The 17,516-nt window shown below is 36.3% G+C and overlaps 1 protein-coding gene across 1 annotated transcript in view; it reads left to right on the forward strand.

Moving 5' to 3' along the window:
• The window catches only part of SNTG2 (syntrophin gamma 2), a 185,898-nt gene that overhangs the window by 157,713 nt on the left and 10,669 nt on the right, over positions 1-17,516 (forward strand). Inside the window, exons 14-15 of the mRNA XM_059835573.1 lie at positions 11,809-11,901; positions 16,613-16,723. Of these exons, the coding sequence (XP_059691556.1) occupies positions 11,809-11,901; positions 16,613-16,723 (204 nt within the window). The remainder of the gene's footprint in view (positions 1-11,808; positions 11,902-16,612; positions 16,724-17,516) is intronic.

Below are 17,516 nucleotides of genomic sequence, written 5' to 3' on the forward strand. Positions count from 1 at the left end.
CTCATCACTGATCACCACTTGGACATCGAGCCGCTGACTGCAACTCTTTGAGTGTGACCATCCAGCCAATTCCTTATCTACCGAGTGGTCCATCCCTCAAATTCATGTCTCCTCCAATTTAGAGACAAGGATGTTGTGTGGGGCAGTGTCAAATGCTTTGCGTAAGTCCAGGTAGATGACGTCAGTTGCTCTTCCCATATCCAACAATGGTGTAACCCCATTGTAGAAGGCCACCAAATTTGTCAGACGTGATTTGTCCTTAGTGAAGCCATGTTGGCTCTCACCAATCACCTCCTTGTTTTCCATGTGCCTTAGCATAGTTTCTAGGAAGATCTGCTCCATGATCTTGCCGGGCACAGAGGTGAGACTGACTGGCCTGTAGTTCCCAGGTCTTCCTTTTTTCCTCTTTTTAAAAATGGGGATTATGTTTCCCCTTTTCCAGTCAGTGGGAACTTCACTGGAACTTCACTCATATTTCAAATCACCTGCTTGTCTAAAATCACTTATAATGATGTGAGATCAAAATGAAAGAACTGCACAAAACTGCACTGACATTTTAAAAACCTATGTTTTTACCAAATTAAATTAAAAAATAGCGCCAGAAAGAGCCAAAATTAATTTATATATTTGGGCTTTTATTCTCAGTCCACTGGAGATAATAATAAACTCCTCATGATTTCAAAACTAGGAGCCAGCTGGAGAAATTCCTTTACATAAAAGTTCAAATGGTTTCTAAACAATTCTTTTGCCACTGAGCATCAGTGCATATTTTAGCAATATTCCTTTATATATGCTTAAAGTTGAGTGTTCAACAAGTGACTGAGAATGTGAACAGTGATGTGCGCTGGTGAGTGATGTGTATTCCTTGCATACCCACTATATGGTGGCCAAGCTGTAAGGAAGTGTGGAATTAGCCCTATCTGAAACTATTTTTTAGCGTAAAAGGTACAAGTCCAATTGAAGATTTTGGATTTAGAGAAAACTGAAGAAAAGAGTTTGTGATCTTTGGATCCAGGTAGCCTGAAAGAATTTGAGTTCCTGTGTCTTCTTCCTGGAACATTAACATTACACAAAAGGTGTTTTCTAATCATTCTCCAGTGGCATTTTGCATTGATCTTACTACAACTCAAGTTAGATATAATGCGAATAGATCTTAGAGACTGTATCTCCACTGGGACTTGAGCAGAGATTAGGTATCCTTCCACTCATCTTTCTATCACAGCTAACCTAGCTCTCCCAACTACCTGATTTCTGAGATGCTCAGAAGACTTCGGGTGTAGCAGTAACTCTGTGGTCAAAACAAACACATCTATTGTTTCTAGGCATCTTTGGGAATTAAGTGGTGCTTGAGAAATGGTAGTCTAAATCACCCTCTGAGACTGAGCAAAAGAAGTCCACATAAAGAAACAAATGTAGCAGAAATTAGGCAGTCTGAATAAGAAGGAACTGTCATTTCTAGTTTATGAATCTATTAATTCTTCATGATAAACTCAGAGGATGAGTAAAACAGGATTGGTTGATCACAGTGTAATCCTTGTGAGCTCCAAATAATATATTTTAAATGCAAAAATGTTAAATACAGTTGGCAATGCTATCTTAATTTTATATTCTGTGATGATGAAAAAGCATATAGGAAACTGAATTATATATATGAATCCATTTAAAAATGGAAACACCACCATATGCTAGTTTCAGAACTAATTTCTGAAACAAACAAATAAGCAAAGTGAATATCCTTCTGAAAGTCAGGTGAGATATTAAATAGCAGTTAGATTAGGTTAGATTTATAGGGTCATTAAAAGATACTTATCAGTTTGTTACCAGAAGAACTCAGTTTAGTTACACAGTTAGGTTTTAGATTGTTTTCATTATGTACAGAAAGCTTATTACAATTCCAATTTAACTGGTCATCTTTAGAAATGCTATTAGATTCTAATTCATTTTCACACTGATGCAAAAAAAACACCATCCTCCAACCCAAAGAAAGAAAGATGCTGAGAACCATACGGATTAATTGTAAATACATTTGTAAAAATTATTAATAATTCAACAATTCAGATACCAGGTGAGACTCAAGCACTGCACTTATTATAATTTTTAAAAAAGCAAGAGAGTGTACCAATTTACAATATAAAATGTTGGGTTTCATGAAGTTACACCAATATTTCTAAAAATAGTAGTATATTCTTAAAATTACAAATTATTCATATTGAAAGGGTAAATCCAAAGACTTTTATATATATATATGTATATTTATATTTATTTATAAATCCAAAGATTTAGATAACAACTATGTGGTGTGAGTCTAGTTTTGTTATTATCTTCCAGAGGATCTTACAGACTTGAATAAGGATGAAACTACTAAGCTGTCAAGGAGTTAGTCTCACGGAATTTCAAATCTATAGAGTAATATTACCTTAGAATTTTGATATTTTATTTTATGTTTTCGAAAGTTCGCGTTCCCTATTACTTTCCGCCCATGATTCCTTTATAAGGATCAGGTAGAAAAACAAAATACCCATCCAAGCATCATTGATTTAGAACTGAATTTTGTACTCAGTCATGCTCTTGTTGACATTTCTAATTAAAATCCTTTTTCAACTGCAAAATTCCAGAATTTATAGATCACCAGAAAAGAAAAAACCTTTATTACATAATAACAAACTGTATCAAAAACAAGTCAGTGTCTTTGCTGAAGTAAACCAGTAGAGTTCCACTAAGATGAATGGTGCCAGCCTGATTACTATGATTGTTACTGAGAATCTGCCTCAGGTATAGTGAAAATATACTTGGGACAACCTACAGGTAGGAAACTGCTAAACATTCAAGTCACTGTTGTATCTTGTTTTTCTTTATGAAAAACTGAGTTGCTACAAAACCACAAAGCTGTTGCTCAGGCACAGAGATGAGGAAGCACAATCTGTTCCTGACATAAGCCAAGGCTAAAGAATGCTCTTCGAATTTTCACTGCTGGAGGATGACCACTGCTAAGCTGCTGACCTTTGATTTTGTCCTCCTACCTCCATTTCTCTCACTGCCTTTTCCTACAACCAATTTAAGCCATAGTCTGCCTGTTCAGCAGAGGAGGTAGCAAGTCTTTCTTCTGTCAGACTTACATTAACCATAGGTTCGTATTACAGAGAGAATGCCATGGCCATGAGTAGGCATCCGTAACTGCATTATCTGCTCATCTTGCCAAGTAATAGCTGAACCTACAACGGTTTAGGAGAAATTAGTTGACCTATCAGTCTTCCTATAGAAACACAATTCCCTGCAGAGGAATACTTGATTCAGGCTGCATGTGCATGCAGCCCTAGTCTCTCTGTGATAGTGGTTTAATGCTTAATGCCAGTTAACGCTGAAGTTTTCTGAAAAGGCAGTCTGTCCAATGAGAGCTCTACTAAGAAAACCATTTTTGCAGTTAGCTGCTATAATGTCACGAGCGTTACAAATTACAAATAGATTAGATCAGATAGATACTTGTTTCAGTTAGAACAGCGGTTGTGTGGCAGGAATTTTACTTATGAGTGCGGCTCAGATTGTAATAGGTGACCTAAAGGCAAAAGTGTCAAGCATAGCAGTATCCTGAGAGAGCCAGCATTTAAAACATGAACATATTAAGCATAGATGTTATTTTCTAAAGCACTAAGCCCTGAGCTAGCACCACTTCTACTGAAATCAAAGAAGCTTTCGTTGAAGTTTGGTGAAAGTATAATAAGACATATTTGAGTCCTTTGAAAAATCTTACTTTTAGTGCCAGTGTGTCTCTTGCATACCTATATGCTGAACCACAGATCTGCGTTGATGTTTAAAAAACAATGTCTTCTTGAAATCATCAGATTACAGCACCATTTTTTACAAGAGAATGTACTTTTTTATACTAATACCCAGTCAAGTATGTAAAAAAGAGTCATTTTAGGGCATTAAGATGCAATTCCTTCAACTGCAGCAACTGCAGATCTTGAAGGAACATACAAGATATTTAATCAGATCTGTTTTATTTCAATAAAGTGGTTTTAAGCGCATCTATCCATAATTACCACACTTCTGTAACCTTTAATTCCTTAAAGGTATGGCCAAATGAGTGGATCTGCTGCATTTTTTAAGTGAAGGTGGTATTCATTTGATCACTTTCACAGAAATGATTTCACTGATCCTTTTGCACAGTTATCTGGAACAGGAATACTCCTGAGCTTCGGAAGTCTGTTCTGGATGAAATTTCTGAAAACTCTCATGCTTTTGATGAATGTCAGATTTCATTGTCATTTCATTTTCTCATATGTAATGTGGATTCAGAGTGAGAATGCTTTCAATCTACTTTATAAATGTCTTCTGAAAGTTTTGCTTTTAAAAAAAAAGGTGATATATAATATAAAATATTTTATCCTAAAATAGCAATCAGAATTTTAAGATATGAGAAAGCCAAAGTATGTGCATTTTTAATTCGACTATTTTGAAATTTCAAACAGTTCAAAAAGCACTTCTGTTTAGCACAAGGAATTCTACACAGAAAGACTGTTGAAGAAGATTTTGCAGGCTGTCTTCAGAATTAAGGGGTTTAATTTTGTATGCCTCCTAGTACAGTCTCTGTATGTGGGCTGAGATGTATTTCTCAGTACAACCATAACAACTCTGGTTGCTTTTATCATCATTTCCATATCCTACTCAGAGGTTTTTTTATGCTAAAAGTGGAATTTTCAAAAAAGCTCATTCTTTACTCAGCCAGTCCCATATTAAGGCTTTTACCAAACTCTATGTTTTGGAAAATACATTGGATGCATTAAGAAACCTTAGTCCTGTCACTGCTGTATGATATAATAGCTTGTGTAAAGCTGCTGTATAAAGTCTTAATGCAAGAATCTGTGTTCCAAACTGTCTTGGTATATTTTTTTTTCTTACCCTCACTGTATTTTAAATGCTGTTGTGCATTATTTTATTTCTAATGCATAATAACAGAGCACATCATTTAGGTCCCTCCCTGTTTCAGGTATTTATGTTCCTCTGACAAGTCCTACAAACTTCCTCCCATTTTTTACAGATGCCTACACTGATAGAAAAACTAAAAAAAAAAATTAAATGTAATGGGATTTGGTCTCAGAAATAAGAAGAAACAAATATCAATGATATTTGGATTATATTAAAGTTTTATCAGTTCAAATTGGCAACCCTGGAGTCCTCTGTTAGTATGATTGAAATGTTGACCAGTAATTGATTTCTAGGGAAAACTCTTACAATTAAATTCAATTATTACGTTAATCTCCAGTTTAATAGAGAATGACAATCAAATAACTTCATATAAATTTAACCCATTAGATTTCCACTCTCCTCCTCCTCTGTATATGATTCACTTTCTTAAGTCTTTATGAGATCATGGACTTTGTTGAAAAGTCAACACCTTCAGGAGGGAAAAGTGCTCAGTTCAGGGTGTTTCTAGTTGTTCTGTTTGAGTTTTTTAGTCACTTAATTTTGATTTTCATATGGCTTTTTTTTTTTACATTAAATAACAACAGACAAATCTTGAATAGCTCAAAAGAGCTTTGCCATTTAACTTTAGTAGATTTTGGAGTCATCACTAAATTAAACATGCTAAATGCATGCACTGTTGTTATTGGCTTGTATCTATATTCATTGGTAGTTAACTATAAAAAAGGAAAAAGACCAGAACCAGATGAGGATGGCTGTTTTACAATATATGAAGTAGATACTGTTTTTACTGGACAAATAAAACTGTGTTCTCATCAGCTGTGTTATTTTACATGTAAAAAAGATGACTTGTCTCTGGAAAACAATATTCAAAAATATATTAATTAGATTAATGAAATAATGTTAATTTAATTTTAACACAAATACTCCTTTTTCTAAGCAAAGTCAAAGTTTTATTAAGATTTAATATTTAGTATATGGATGACATATTATTTCCACACAGAGGCATAGCACATATTTTAACTTTAAGTGAATAAGTGAATAATATGAATACAGTGTGCAATATGTATCTGTATGCATATGGATATGGTTCTTGCCCAAATTCTTTCCTGTCTGGTTATTTTTATCATTTATTTTTAGAAAGTATGTGTTGAATTCTATGACATGAGTATAGTGAGAAATAGTGTCTGTGTTCCCACTTACATGTAATAAACCTTTACAGCCCATCTTAGAGCAAATGTATGTATACATCTATAAAGTAGTTGACAGAGTAGCAGGGGAAATGTGTAGTTTAAGTAGTAAAGTGTAATGGTATTGTCTACTTTCCAATTGCTTTTTGGAAGACAAACAAGCAAAATCATGTACCTGCTAAATTTGTATTCATTTATAGTAGAAGACTGGTATTTATTTCTGTATATTGGCTGATCAAAAAGACTAGAATTCCTGCTCAACTAAACATAGCTGAGTCCAAAATGAATGAATATATTGCATATGAATGCTGTAGTTAAAGCAAAAGTGAGGTTTTTCTTCATGCAGGACAATAATTAACTACAATGTAGCCAGGCATCAGCTGAATTTTTGAAACTGTAAGCTTGATGAGGCATTAGGAACAACAGCACTAGAGTTATAAAAGTAAAATCCATTAAAAGGAATGTCATTTTTCTGTGTTGCCCTTACATGAGCAACATCACTGAATCTCATTTGTTCCTTAGAAGCTTTATTTGCCAAGGAAATAAAGGAAATCTTAGGAAAAGGAATGCTGACTGAAAAAGTTGGTAACCAACCACCTGATTCTGTAAAAATTATATAAAATGGTATTTTTTTACTATGAATCTTCATTGATGATCTCAGAATGTAACATCTCAACTGACAGGCATTATTAGTAATCATCACTTTAAAGAATTTTACTGAAAAACATAAACAAGTGGAACCCCTATTTCTTGGACAGAATACAATCCCACATCAGAGTAACATTAAAAGGTCTTCAAAAAAATCCAGAGATACTGCACTGGACACCTATGACAAAACTTAGGCAAATTTAGGCCCTCCATCTAAAGCATTTCAATAAGCTCATATTCTAATAACGACAAAAATCAATTGCATGTCTAGATTTATTTTGAAGCATTTGGACTGCACAGTCCCTGAAGCAACCAAACTTCCTTGTGGCTTCAGCCTACCTGGGAGACCCACACGTCTGTGCCAAAATCAGAAGGCCTCTGATCTGGCAGGTATGCTTGCTTCCTTCTGGCTTCATACTATGGCTCTGTGCGGCCAAGGGCCCCTACACATAGAAGGCAACTCAAGAAGAGGAGGAGTCCTCTTTTTCTTTCTTGCCTCTCCTTCCTATGCAGCCTGTGTCTGGCCTGGGATGGTGCCTATTACCCACCAGGCCTTTATGCTTCCAGCCTTGTCGCAGCCAGAGCAGTGACTACACATGAAATGGTCCCCCTTTCTGTTTGTTGCCCAGGCTCTGTCTCTCACTGTACAGGTATTTGACATATATTTATGCCCTCCTTTCTGACTGGAAATAAGAAAGTCCCTCTTGTAGTCTTTTCCTGTGCCTTCATTCTCCAGTTTTAGCATTTACTCACCTCTTGACTTGGGTACCTAACACCCATGAACCACGTTTAAAGCCCTTCTTGTTATGTTAGCAGGTCTGTTCACAAACACATTCCATCCTTCTGAGGGAAAGAGTCATTGTAACTGATGATCATAAAAGCTGGGTTTGAAATTAATTGGCCTGTCATTGAGCATATTTGTAAAGTCTCTTCTCATTGTTAGACAAAATCCTACACTGGTCTTTGTTTTAGCGTATTGAAGCAACCTGTCCTTTGTCCTCTCCCTGTTGTAAAAACTGATGGAAGATAAGCATGAAAGAAGCTTTTCTGATTTTTCCATTAAGAGGTAATTAACCCATGCCTTCAATGCTAATTACCTTCTGTGGATTCCAAAATGTGTGCATAGTCATGGAAGATATTAATTGATGTGGATAGCAACAACAACAAAAAAAGTATTATGTTCCCCAAGCCTCACAATATTAGTTAAATGTAGGATCATGCTGGGCTGGAAGTATCAAGAGTTGTGTACATGGGAGCGAGAGACAAACTACTGACCAGCTAATGTGACCTTGTTAGAGGGCTAGAATCTTGCCCTAAGGTAAATGTAGGGACTTAATTTCATTCTGAAGGCTGCAGTAGAAAGATACTTACACACTCTCACCAACACCTCCTGCTCCTAGATGCAGGCCCTCTTTTCCAATCATTTAGCTTCCAGGACTTTCTTTTTCCTAACTCTCTGCCCTACCCAGCCTTCTTACTCCCCTCCAGGAATCTCAGTCACCTGCAGTTTGTGCACAGACAAGAGTTCGGCTTTGCATCGGCGATTTGCTGAGGAGAGGCAGGAATTTCATTAGCAAGATGGAAATGCTGTGGCCTGCTTTTAACCTTCCCTCTGCTTGTGAAGCAAGGAGGCTTGCTCATTCTCACATGAGCTACTCTGGTAAAGGGGACCCAGTGTGGAGGCATGGACAAGATAGGCAGAGAGTACATGTGCTCAGGACTGCTCAAGACTGGTATTGCCAGTATGTGAGATAATGCTAATTAGTGCATAACAATATTAGTATTGTGTGATACTGCCTACATTTGCAGTGCAGTACTAGCATGACAGTGTCATGCTGGCCCCACAAGTCGGCCCAAAGCAGCAGCTGGAACATCCATTGGTTCTGCAGAATAGCTCCAATGGAACCTGCCATCGGGAGGGCAGGAGCCCCAGGATCTTGAGACAGTGTGCTAAACAAGGAGGATAGATCAAAGCTGAATTATTTCTGGGAAATCTCTATGTCTACGGGAAAGATAGTGAGTGTATATGTGTAGTCATTGTAACTATTAAGCCATCTCAAGGTCTGGGATGACAGATACCAATGCCAAAGATAGACCAGTGCCATGCTTCTGAATAGGGACAGGAGGTCTAAGAAATTCCTTCTATGAATGAGTCAGAAACACTGTTCTTCCACTATTTGGACAGTGATATTATCAACTTAATGATCTTTTCATAAGTTAAAGGTATATGCATTGAGATACTGACACCTGATAAATTACACAGATAAGAGTTTTGTATTTATCATTTAGTACAAATAATTATTCTAAAATCATTTCAGCATTGCTTGGAAAACATTAAATAATTGATCTAGGATGTATACTACAATTTTCTTAGCTGTTGCAGTTCAGGCATGAGGCCTTCCTTTTAACAGCTAAATTCTTAATACTTTGACTAAAGAATCTCATCAGGCTTAAACTCCCAGTCTACATCCCTGTAATGTTCAGAATCACCAAGGTTAGTGCTGGAAAAACTTTTACATCTTGTCTGGAGCAGTGCAAGCCAAAGATGGTCACTATACCACATTTAATAATGCTTTGAATTTTCATACATGTATGAGCTATGTAAATTAATGTGGCTATTAGGGTATAGCTGTATCACTGGAAAATATTTTAATGCATATCTTAAGGTTGATAACCTTGTAGATTCTCATCTACGTCTGTGTACAATCCCCAAGTGTTTTGTGATAAGCTAGTATTAGACCTAAGCCCAAAAAAATCTCCTTTCCAATCGATAAGGAGGGTTTTTTAAATCACGTATTCTTTTCCTCTCTGTTGCTTAAACTGTGAGTTCTCAGGCTGGCTAATATGCAGTACTATTTTTTTTTCTGCAAAATTCACTAAAAGGCAGCTAAGCCTAGATTTTTTATGTTAAGCTTCCATGTAAACAATTGTTGTAGATAACCAAGGGTGATCACACCATTGAAAGTGTATGGGAAGCTTATTCCAAAGGCAAGAATGAAAAGGGATAGTGCTCTGTACCTAGTGTTAATGAGAGGAGATGGAGGTGCTTATCACAGAGCTGTCTGAGAACCTGTTCAAAGTTATTGATGAAATGCCATAGGCAGGCTTTTAAATTTATACAGCAAAACCCAAACTAATTCTGTTGCAAAAAAAATGCTGTTAGTGTATTTTTTAAGTATAAAACTTTTATATCTATTTGTAATGTTTGTCACAGTGAAAATGCAGCATGTCCTCTTTGTCTCCAGTATTTGTCTGCTAATAATTTCCAAACCAGTTTCATTATTTGCAGATATTGAATATTTGTTAAAATACTCCAGGCTAATTATTTGTGCATAGGTCATTTTAGTATTCACCATTTGTGGCTGAGCAATTAGATGCTTACCCATTGGGGGAATCTAATTTAATATGTTTTAAAAATTGCTTTGTTGAGTCAGAACTCAGCTAGTATAACCTTTTTAATTGGAAAATAATGAAGAATAAGTTATGACTGGTGCTTAATGCCACCTTACAATTACTGAATAAAATGTGGGGATATTTAAATGTCGTTCTAATTGAGTATCAATCACTGAAATCTTTTTAAAAGCCAAATAATATGACCTTTGAACACCAATGAGCAAAATAATTTATTCAGAAATAATATACATCTCTGTCATTGTTGAGCTGATTATAATACTAATCTGTACTAATAAATTAATATCATTCCCAGCCCTTTCAAAATCCTATATAAAATTTGATATCTGTAACTCAGAAACGCTTATGTTAGTGTAACTCTGAATTTTTTTATTAATAGTGGAATGAGGAAACCTTTACAATTACTAAATGCCAAAGGTTTAGATTATACTAAAAATCTGTAAAAAACAATAAAAATGACAATTTTCAACTTAAGCAAGTTTATTAATGCTTTCAATCTCCTCTAGGCCATTCTTGTGTTAAAAACATTTTTTCAAATTTAAAGACGTTATCCAGATACAAAAAATTCATGTAAACAAATGTCTAAGCATGAGACAACATTGCGGTTTATGAAATATCAAGGAGAGCAAAGTAATGCTCCCTTGGAAGAAGACAAAAATCAAAGATTTCATAAAGCACAAGGGTATCATTTTAAAAATGGTTGGTAAGGTGAGGTGAGGAAAGGCTGGAGTCAGGATCTGATCTCTACTCATGCTGAAGGCAATGGGCTTTTTGCCATTGTGAATGGTCAATGTCATCAAGCTGTTTCATATTACATCAGCAGCAGAAGCTTTTTCATGTGCTTTCAGAATCCGTCGTATACCCAAGTTAGCTAGCCTTAAAAACACAGGTAAAGAAGAATGTTAATTGACTTTTACTGTAAAGCTTATTCAGAAGTTTAAACAGAACTTCTGGGTTTTGTTAATAAAACAGATTTTCTAACCTGAAAAGTGATCAAAGAATTGGTGTATATATAGCACTGTCTAGCAAGTATCAGTGCTAACTAATGAATGATAGTTATTAGCTCTTATTAAATTACATTAACTAACATTAACTAACATAGTGCTGCACTGGCATGTCACCCAAGTTTACAAATGAAAATATGTTGCAAAATAAAAAAGGCTGTCTACAAAGTTTAAATCAGATGGAAAGGTCGAATAGACAGACAGCTTATTCATAATTAGATTGCAATGACTAAACATTTAGGCACTGTTACCTGCACATTTGCTGGAAATTATGTCAGAAGTAGTCATTAATAGGTCAGGTCTAAACAGTTTTTCAGAAGTTTGAAATAGTCAGATTTGGCTTGCTTTGTTCTGTGTTGCATTTTATAAGGGATGGTTTCCAAGACTATGGTATTTATTTTGCAGAAGAGTGACTTGAAATATAGAAGACCTCCAGTTAATGTCTAGCTGACAGATCCGATACTGACATACAGTCAGAAGTTTCTGACAATTTTAAAATGTAATAATATAAAGCAGTACCAGTGTTGCCAGCTGAGTGTCTTCCCACACAAAAAACTGCATAAAATTTTATTTTTCTATGATAAATGACGTTGATGGTTGTTGTTTCAAAAATCATACTTTTTTTTTCCCAGTCTAAAACATATATGTGCAGTTGGCAAGGGGATACCCTGTGTTTCACAGTCGACTTTGCTCTGGGATTTACCTGTTTTGACAGTAAAACAAAGGTAAGAGGAAAACAAAAAGAAAACATAACTCTGTTTTATTTTACTGTTATTGAAGTTATCAGTGACCATAATATTTTATGTTGATCAGTAATGGTATTTTTTTATGTTGATGTCGAGTATTTCTTCCTCAAATATATTGTACTTTTTATTTATATAGCACTACTGAAATGTAGTCAGATTGGGACTTGAAAGAGACAATTATAGTTGCGCCTTAGCATATAAAGATAAATTTTGGAGAAAGATATAAAAAAAGTAATATCCTTTTCAAGTAATAAAAGCAAAGGAGGGTTATATTTAGCAGAGAACTTTGTTTCTTATAATGAAGAAACTTCAAGATTTTTAAAAGATTACCAGTCATGAAGAAAATGAAGTGTCACCTGATTCTATTTGTTTTGAAGCTACAGATATAAAATAGGATTAATTATTTTTCCATCATAAGAAATTTAGGCCATGTCTAAAATAAACAGAACAAGGGCAAATGCATTTCAAAGTCATAATCTATAAGATTAAATTCACTTATCTTGCAAAACAGTGGCTATATATAAAATGCCCACAGGGGATGGTTTATGATACCTGCCAACTTCCGAGCCCTGTCTATAATTCTACTATTTTACATATAATTTAGTGATACTTTAATTTAAATTATTTTTAATGGATTTATACATTTTTTTGCCAGTAGAAGTAAACATACATACAAAGAAGCTTTCTGCATTAATAGAGCTGTACAGTAGAAGGTCTGTCTTCTGAAATACGGTCTTCAACTCCAAACTGAAAGGATTTTTTAAATATGTATTAAAGAAATTCAGTCAGTCAGTTAAGAGGACACATACTGCATTTTGAAATATTGACACAAGATCTAGTTTTTGTGTGTTGATATTTTGGGGTTTGGGGACAAAATGCACAAGTTTTTTGAAATCTTTGTGCAGAGAAATAATGACCAAGATCATTGTTATTTGAAAATTTAGACTAATTGCATTAAGTGTGCTATTCTATGAGGAAGCATAAAATTTCAGGAAATATGTTTGCATACCTTTTTCTGCCCCAGGTGATACTGCATTCTGAAATTGTGCTTTTTGCACAATTGTACACATTTTGTGTGTAGCCACAAATTAACTATAGAAAGTAAGTTTAGACTATAGAAAATGTTTCTTTTTGGGTGTACTCCCACCTTTAAAATAATAAACTTCTCTATTGATAGTACTTTGAGCTACAGTGCCTACCTTCAGTATTGATGAGGAGAAGGATTTAGATCAGCCTTTGTTACTTTCCTAAGGAGAAATACAGAATACCGTCAGATAGACTGATTCTGTTGTTAAACTGTAAAAATTCTGGAGAGCTCAAGTATATTTATTGTTCATCTGTGTGAGAGATGGAAAGTCCTCTGCATCCTCAAGCCTGAGTGAGGCAGTAATGGGTGGCTTCCGCAGTTTATCTTACTTCCCATAACTCCCAGCTGGAGTTGACTGTGTTCCCCCATACTCATAGCTTTTTCAGAATATTTCTTACCAGCACTGAATAGATTGTTGAAGTGGTCAAGCAATAAACAGTTCAATAGGGACACAGCAATTTTGCTGAAAAAAATTATTTTTTCTTCAAGATAATGAATTTCAAATTAAAGTCACCTATTGATGGAAAGAATGCTCTTACACCACAGCACATATTCATACAGACTTATTAAAATAAAGGCCAGTCCCCCATCTGCTCTATGACTCTAAGCCGGGATCTCAAATTTTGGGCAACCAGGTCATGTACTCATTAAAAGCTCTTTTTTACAATCTGGAAAATAATATAAAAAGGGCCTTCTTATTACAAATTATGAAATAAAAAGGGCAAGAACTTTTGCTTAGGAGTGTGGTGGGTTGACCCTGGCTGGACACCAGGTGCCCACCAAGCCTCTCTATCACTGCCCCTCCTCAGCTGGACAGGGGGATTAAAATACAATGAAAGGCTTGTGGGTCAAAATAAGGACAGGGATATCACTCAACAATTACCATCACCAGCAAAACAGACTTGACTTGGCAAAATTAGTTTAAATTATTACCAATAAAATCAGAGTAGGGTACTGAGAGATAAAACCAAATCCTAAAATACCTTCTCCCCACATCTCCCTTCTTCCTGGGCTCAACTTCTCTCCCAATATTCTTTACCTCCTCCCCCCGAGCATCACAGGAGGATGGGGAATGGGGGTTGCAGTCAGTTCATCATACATTGTTTCTTCCGCTCCTTCCTCCAGGGGGAGGACTCCTCACACCCTTCCCTGCTCCAGAGTGCGGTCTCTCCCATGGGAGACAGTCCTCCATGAACTTCTCCAATGTGAGTCCTTCCCATGGGCTGCAGTTCTTCACGAACTGCTCCAGCATGCGGGGTACAGTCCTTCAGGAACAGACTGCTCCAGCATGGGTCCCCCATGGGGTCACAAGTCCTGACAGTAAACCTGCTCCAGCGTGCACTCCTCTCTCCATGGGGCCACAGGTCCTGCCAGGAGCCTGTTCTAGCGCAGGCTCTCCATGGCGTCACAGCCTCCTTTGGGAACGCACCTGCTCTGGCATGGGGTCCTCCACGGGCTGCAGGTGGATATCTGCTCCACCGTGGACCTCCATGGGCTGCAGGGGCACAGCCTGCCTCACCATGGTCTTCACCAGGGGCTGCAGGGGAATCTCTGCCCTGGCACCTGGAGCACCTCCTCCCCCTTCTTCTTCACTGACCTTGGTGTCTGCAGAGCTGTTTCTCTCACTATTCTCAATCCTCTCTCCAGCTGCTGTTCTGCCCCAGTTTGACGTTTTTTTCCCCCCCCTCTTAAATATGTTATCACAGAGGTGCTACCACCATTGCTGATGGGCTCGGCCTTGGCCAGTGGCGGGTCTGTCTTGGAGCCAGCTGGCATTGGCTCTATCAGACATAGGGGAAGTTTCCAGCAGCTTCTCACAGAAGCCACTCCTGTAGCCCCCCCCACTACCAAAACCTTGCCACAGAAACCCAACACAAGGAGTTTAAGTGTCTTTTAGAAAACTCTTTTCTAGAACAGTTTTGGGGGATTCTTAAACTTATTTGAAAGAATTACTTCATTTCCTACATGTTCTGTTCCAGGGTCATCATGGGCCTAACTCATTCAGCTTTAACTATTTTGGGCCCATCACAGAGATACTCTTGCAGCCTGCATCTGCTTTGTATCTGATCGCAGAGATTCTTTTTATCTTGTTGGCTTGGTTGGTTCATCTTCCCTATCCTGTGCCTCCATCCGTTCATCCAAGACAAATGGATCCCAAAGAGTGCATTTTTTTCCACCTTCCAGAGCCGTCTACTTCTTTTCCACTCAGTGTCAACTGTTGAGAGAGATGATGACTGCAGCAATACCTATTATTGCTGAATTGTTCCTAAGTTCTTGTTTCATCTCCACCATAGCAGTTATATAGCAAACATTAATCTATCCTATTTAGATCCAAACTCATTTAAGCTTTGAATTCTTTCAGGTGGTCTAATTAGGCCCTCTGGACCTGGTTAAAATCTGTTCATGAGTGTAAAGTTTAAGCACCATCACAATGCTGTAGCATTGTTGGGTTTTTCTTCATGTTATATTTGTCTAAGAAGTCAATGATGTTTATGTCTGCAGGGAACCAGGAGATGGAAGAGGCTCTTTGTGTCTTCTGTAAACACTTTTTTGTTCATAGGGCATTCCCTTTCATACTATGAGTAGGGTTCTGAAGACCACTGGTAGCACTGGTCTATATGAAAAAAATATTTTGCGATGAGGTATTTCGCAAAATGGGCATAGCAAAGTTTTTTCTGTGTGTGCTTTTGAAATAGCCTTCAAAGTATTTAAATTGTGTTTCCTCAGCAGTGTCCAGGAACTGAATCACATTTCAATATATGCATAGAATTTTCATCAAGGTTATAGGCATTAAGAAAACATCAGCAGGAATTTCGGATGCAAGTTGTTACCTTGTGTTTTTTTAAACTTATACATTTTCAGGCGATCAATAGAAAACATTCAAATAAATACAGAAAATTACACTGGTTTCAAAAATAATTTCCCAATATTTGTTTTTAAAAAGTATCTCCATAACTATTAAAACATACCTGTCAATCTAGGATTTGCCAACAGTAGTAAGATGCCACACATAAACCTGTAGGAGACCAAGAAGCCTAGAATTCTTATATATTTTACAAACAACTATGTAATGTAGAACATATTTTTGTGGTTTGCGAGACTACATTCAATAATAACATTTTTGCATTTCTATAGCTTATTTTATCTGAGGATTTCAAACCACATTACACACATCAGTAAATTCAGCTTTCCAACATCTGTGTAAGATATTATTATCTACGTTATGCAAATGAGCCAGCTGAAATATGAAAGATCGAGATATGGTATGGAATTGTGTTCATAGTGAAACTGATACAAATACCTTCATGGATCTTTCTAGAATTAAGCTTTTGCCATGGATTTTGATATTATGTAGGCAACAAAAACATTTACATTTCAGAGAATTTCTAAATAATTGTTTAATTAGTGAATATTAGTATTGCATCTTTTGCTTTCACATGTGATACAGAGCTGTTAGTTTTATTTGGTCTGCAACCAGGCTGTTACCATGCTCTATGGTTACTGCCCTAATGCTTTACCGTAATACATAAACATGGATCATCAATCTATAGTTCTAGGTAAGAGTGTGTAACAGAGTCCTTAATCACATTTCTTTCTCTTTAGAACGTGCTGTGGAGGTTTAAATTCTCTCAGCTCAAAGGCTCTTCAGATGATGGGAAAACAAGAGTAAAGCTGCTTTTTCAGAATCTAGACACCAAGCAAATTGAGACAAAGGTAAGCAACATCCTCGTTCTCAGTTTAGTAAAAAATGAAATGGAATTACTGTCCAGGCATCAAAAATCCCATTTACTACTGCACATGCATATGGTGAATGCCACATCACAGTTTATCTTTTTTTTCCTATCCTCTAGAAACTCCACAATAAACGGAAGTGATGTAGTATCTATAGATTTATTACACTACTTGTACAAGCCTGTAACTGAGTTGTGTTATGATGGTGTTTTAGTGTTTCAGAACGATGATTTCTGTGAAGTTGTTTAGTCACCCTATAACAGATATAATATCTAAAAACTGCTTTTAAAAAGGATAAAGAAAAAATAAAACTATTTAGATGCTAAATACATTTTTAAGCTGCTATATAGCAGACAAAGTTTTAAGCAAATACGTGCTTAAGGTTTACCAATAAAATAAAAGATTGTGTAACATTTATTAGCTTAAAAAAGGGAATATTCTTGCAAGAGGCCAAGCAATTCCTGAAACCTATTGGTTCTATCGTGAATTAAGAGCACTCAGTGCTTTGCAGTATCTGGACTTAAACTGTGGAGACATCCAGTCACTACTATAGATGAAATATTATTGGTGTCTTTTATTTTTTCCTCTAGCAATCATCAAATAAAATTGTGAAACTTAGAATTCAAATTCCCAACTGAACTTCAGCAGTTTCTTATTCAGGATTGTAGTTTAAATCATCATCTGGAGGTTTGAGGTTTGGCTGTAATGCCTTAATCTGTGCTGATTCTGCCCTGTGATCCCGAGCTTGATGCTGAATAAAGAAATAAAATGCTAA

Source organism: Gavia stellata, chromosome 2 (genome assembly GCF_030936135.1).
Source record: "Gavia stellata isolate bGavSte3 chromosome 2, bGavSte3.hap2, whole genome shotgun sequence".
NCBI classification, from domain to species: Eukaryota; Metazoa; Chordata; class Aves; order Gaviiformes; family Gaviidae; genus Gavia; species Gavia stellata.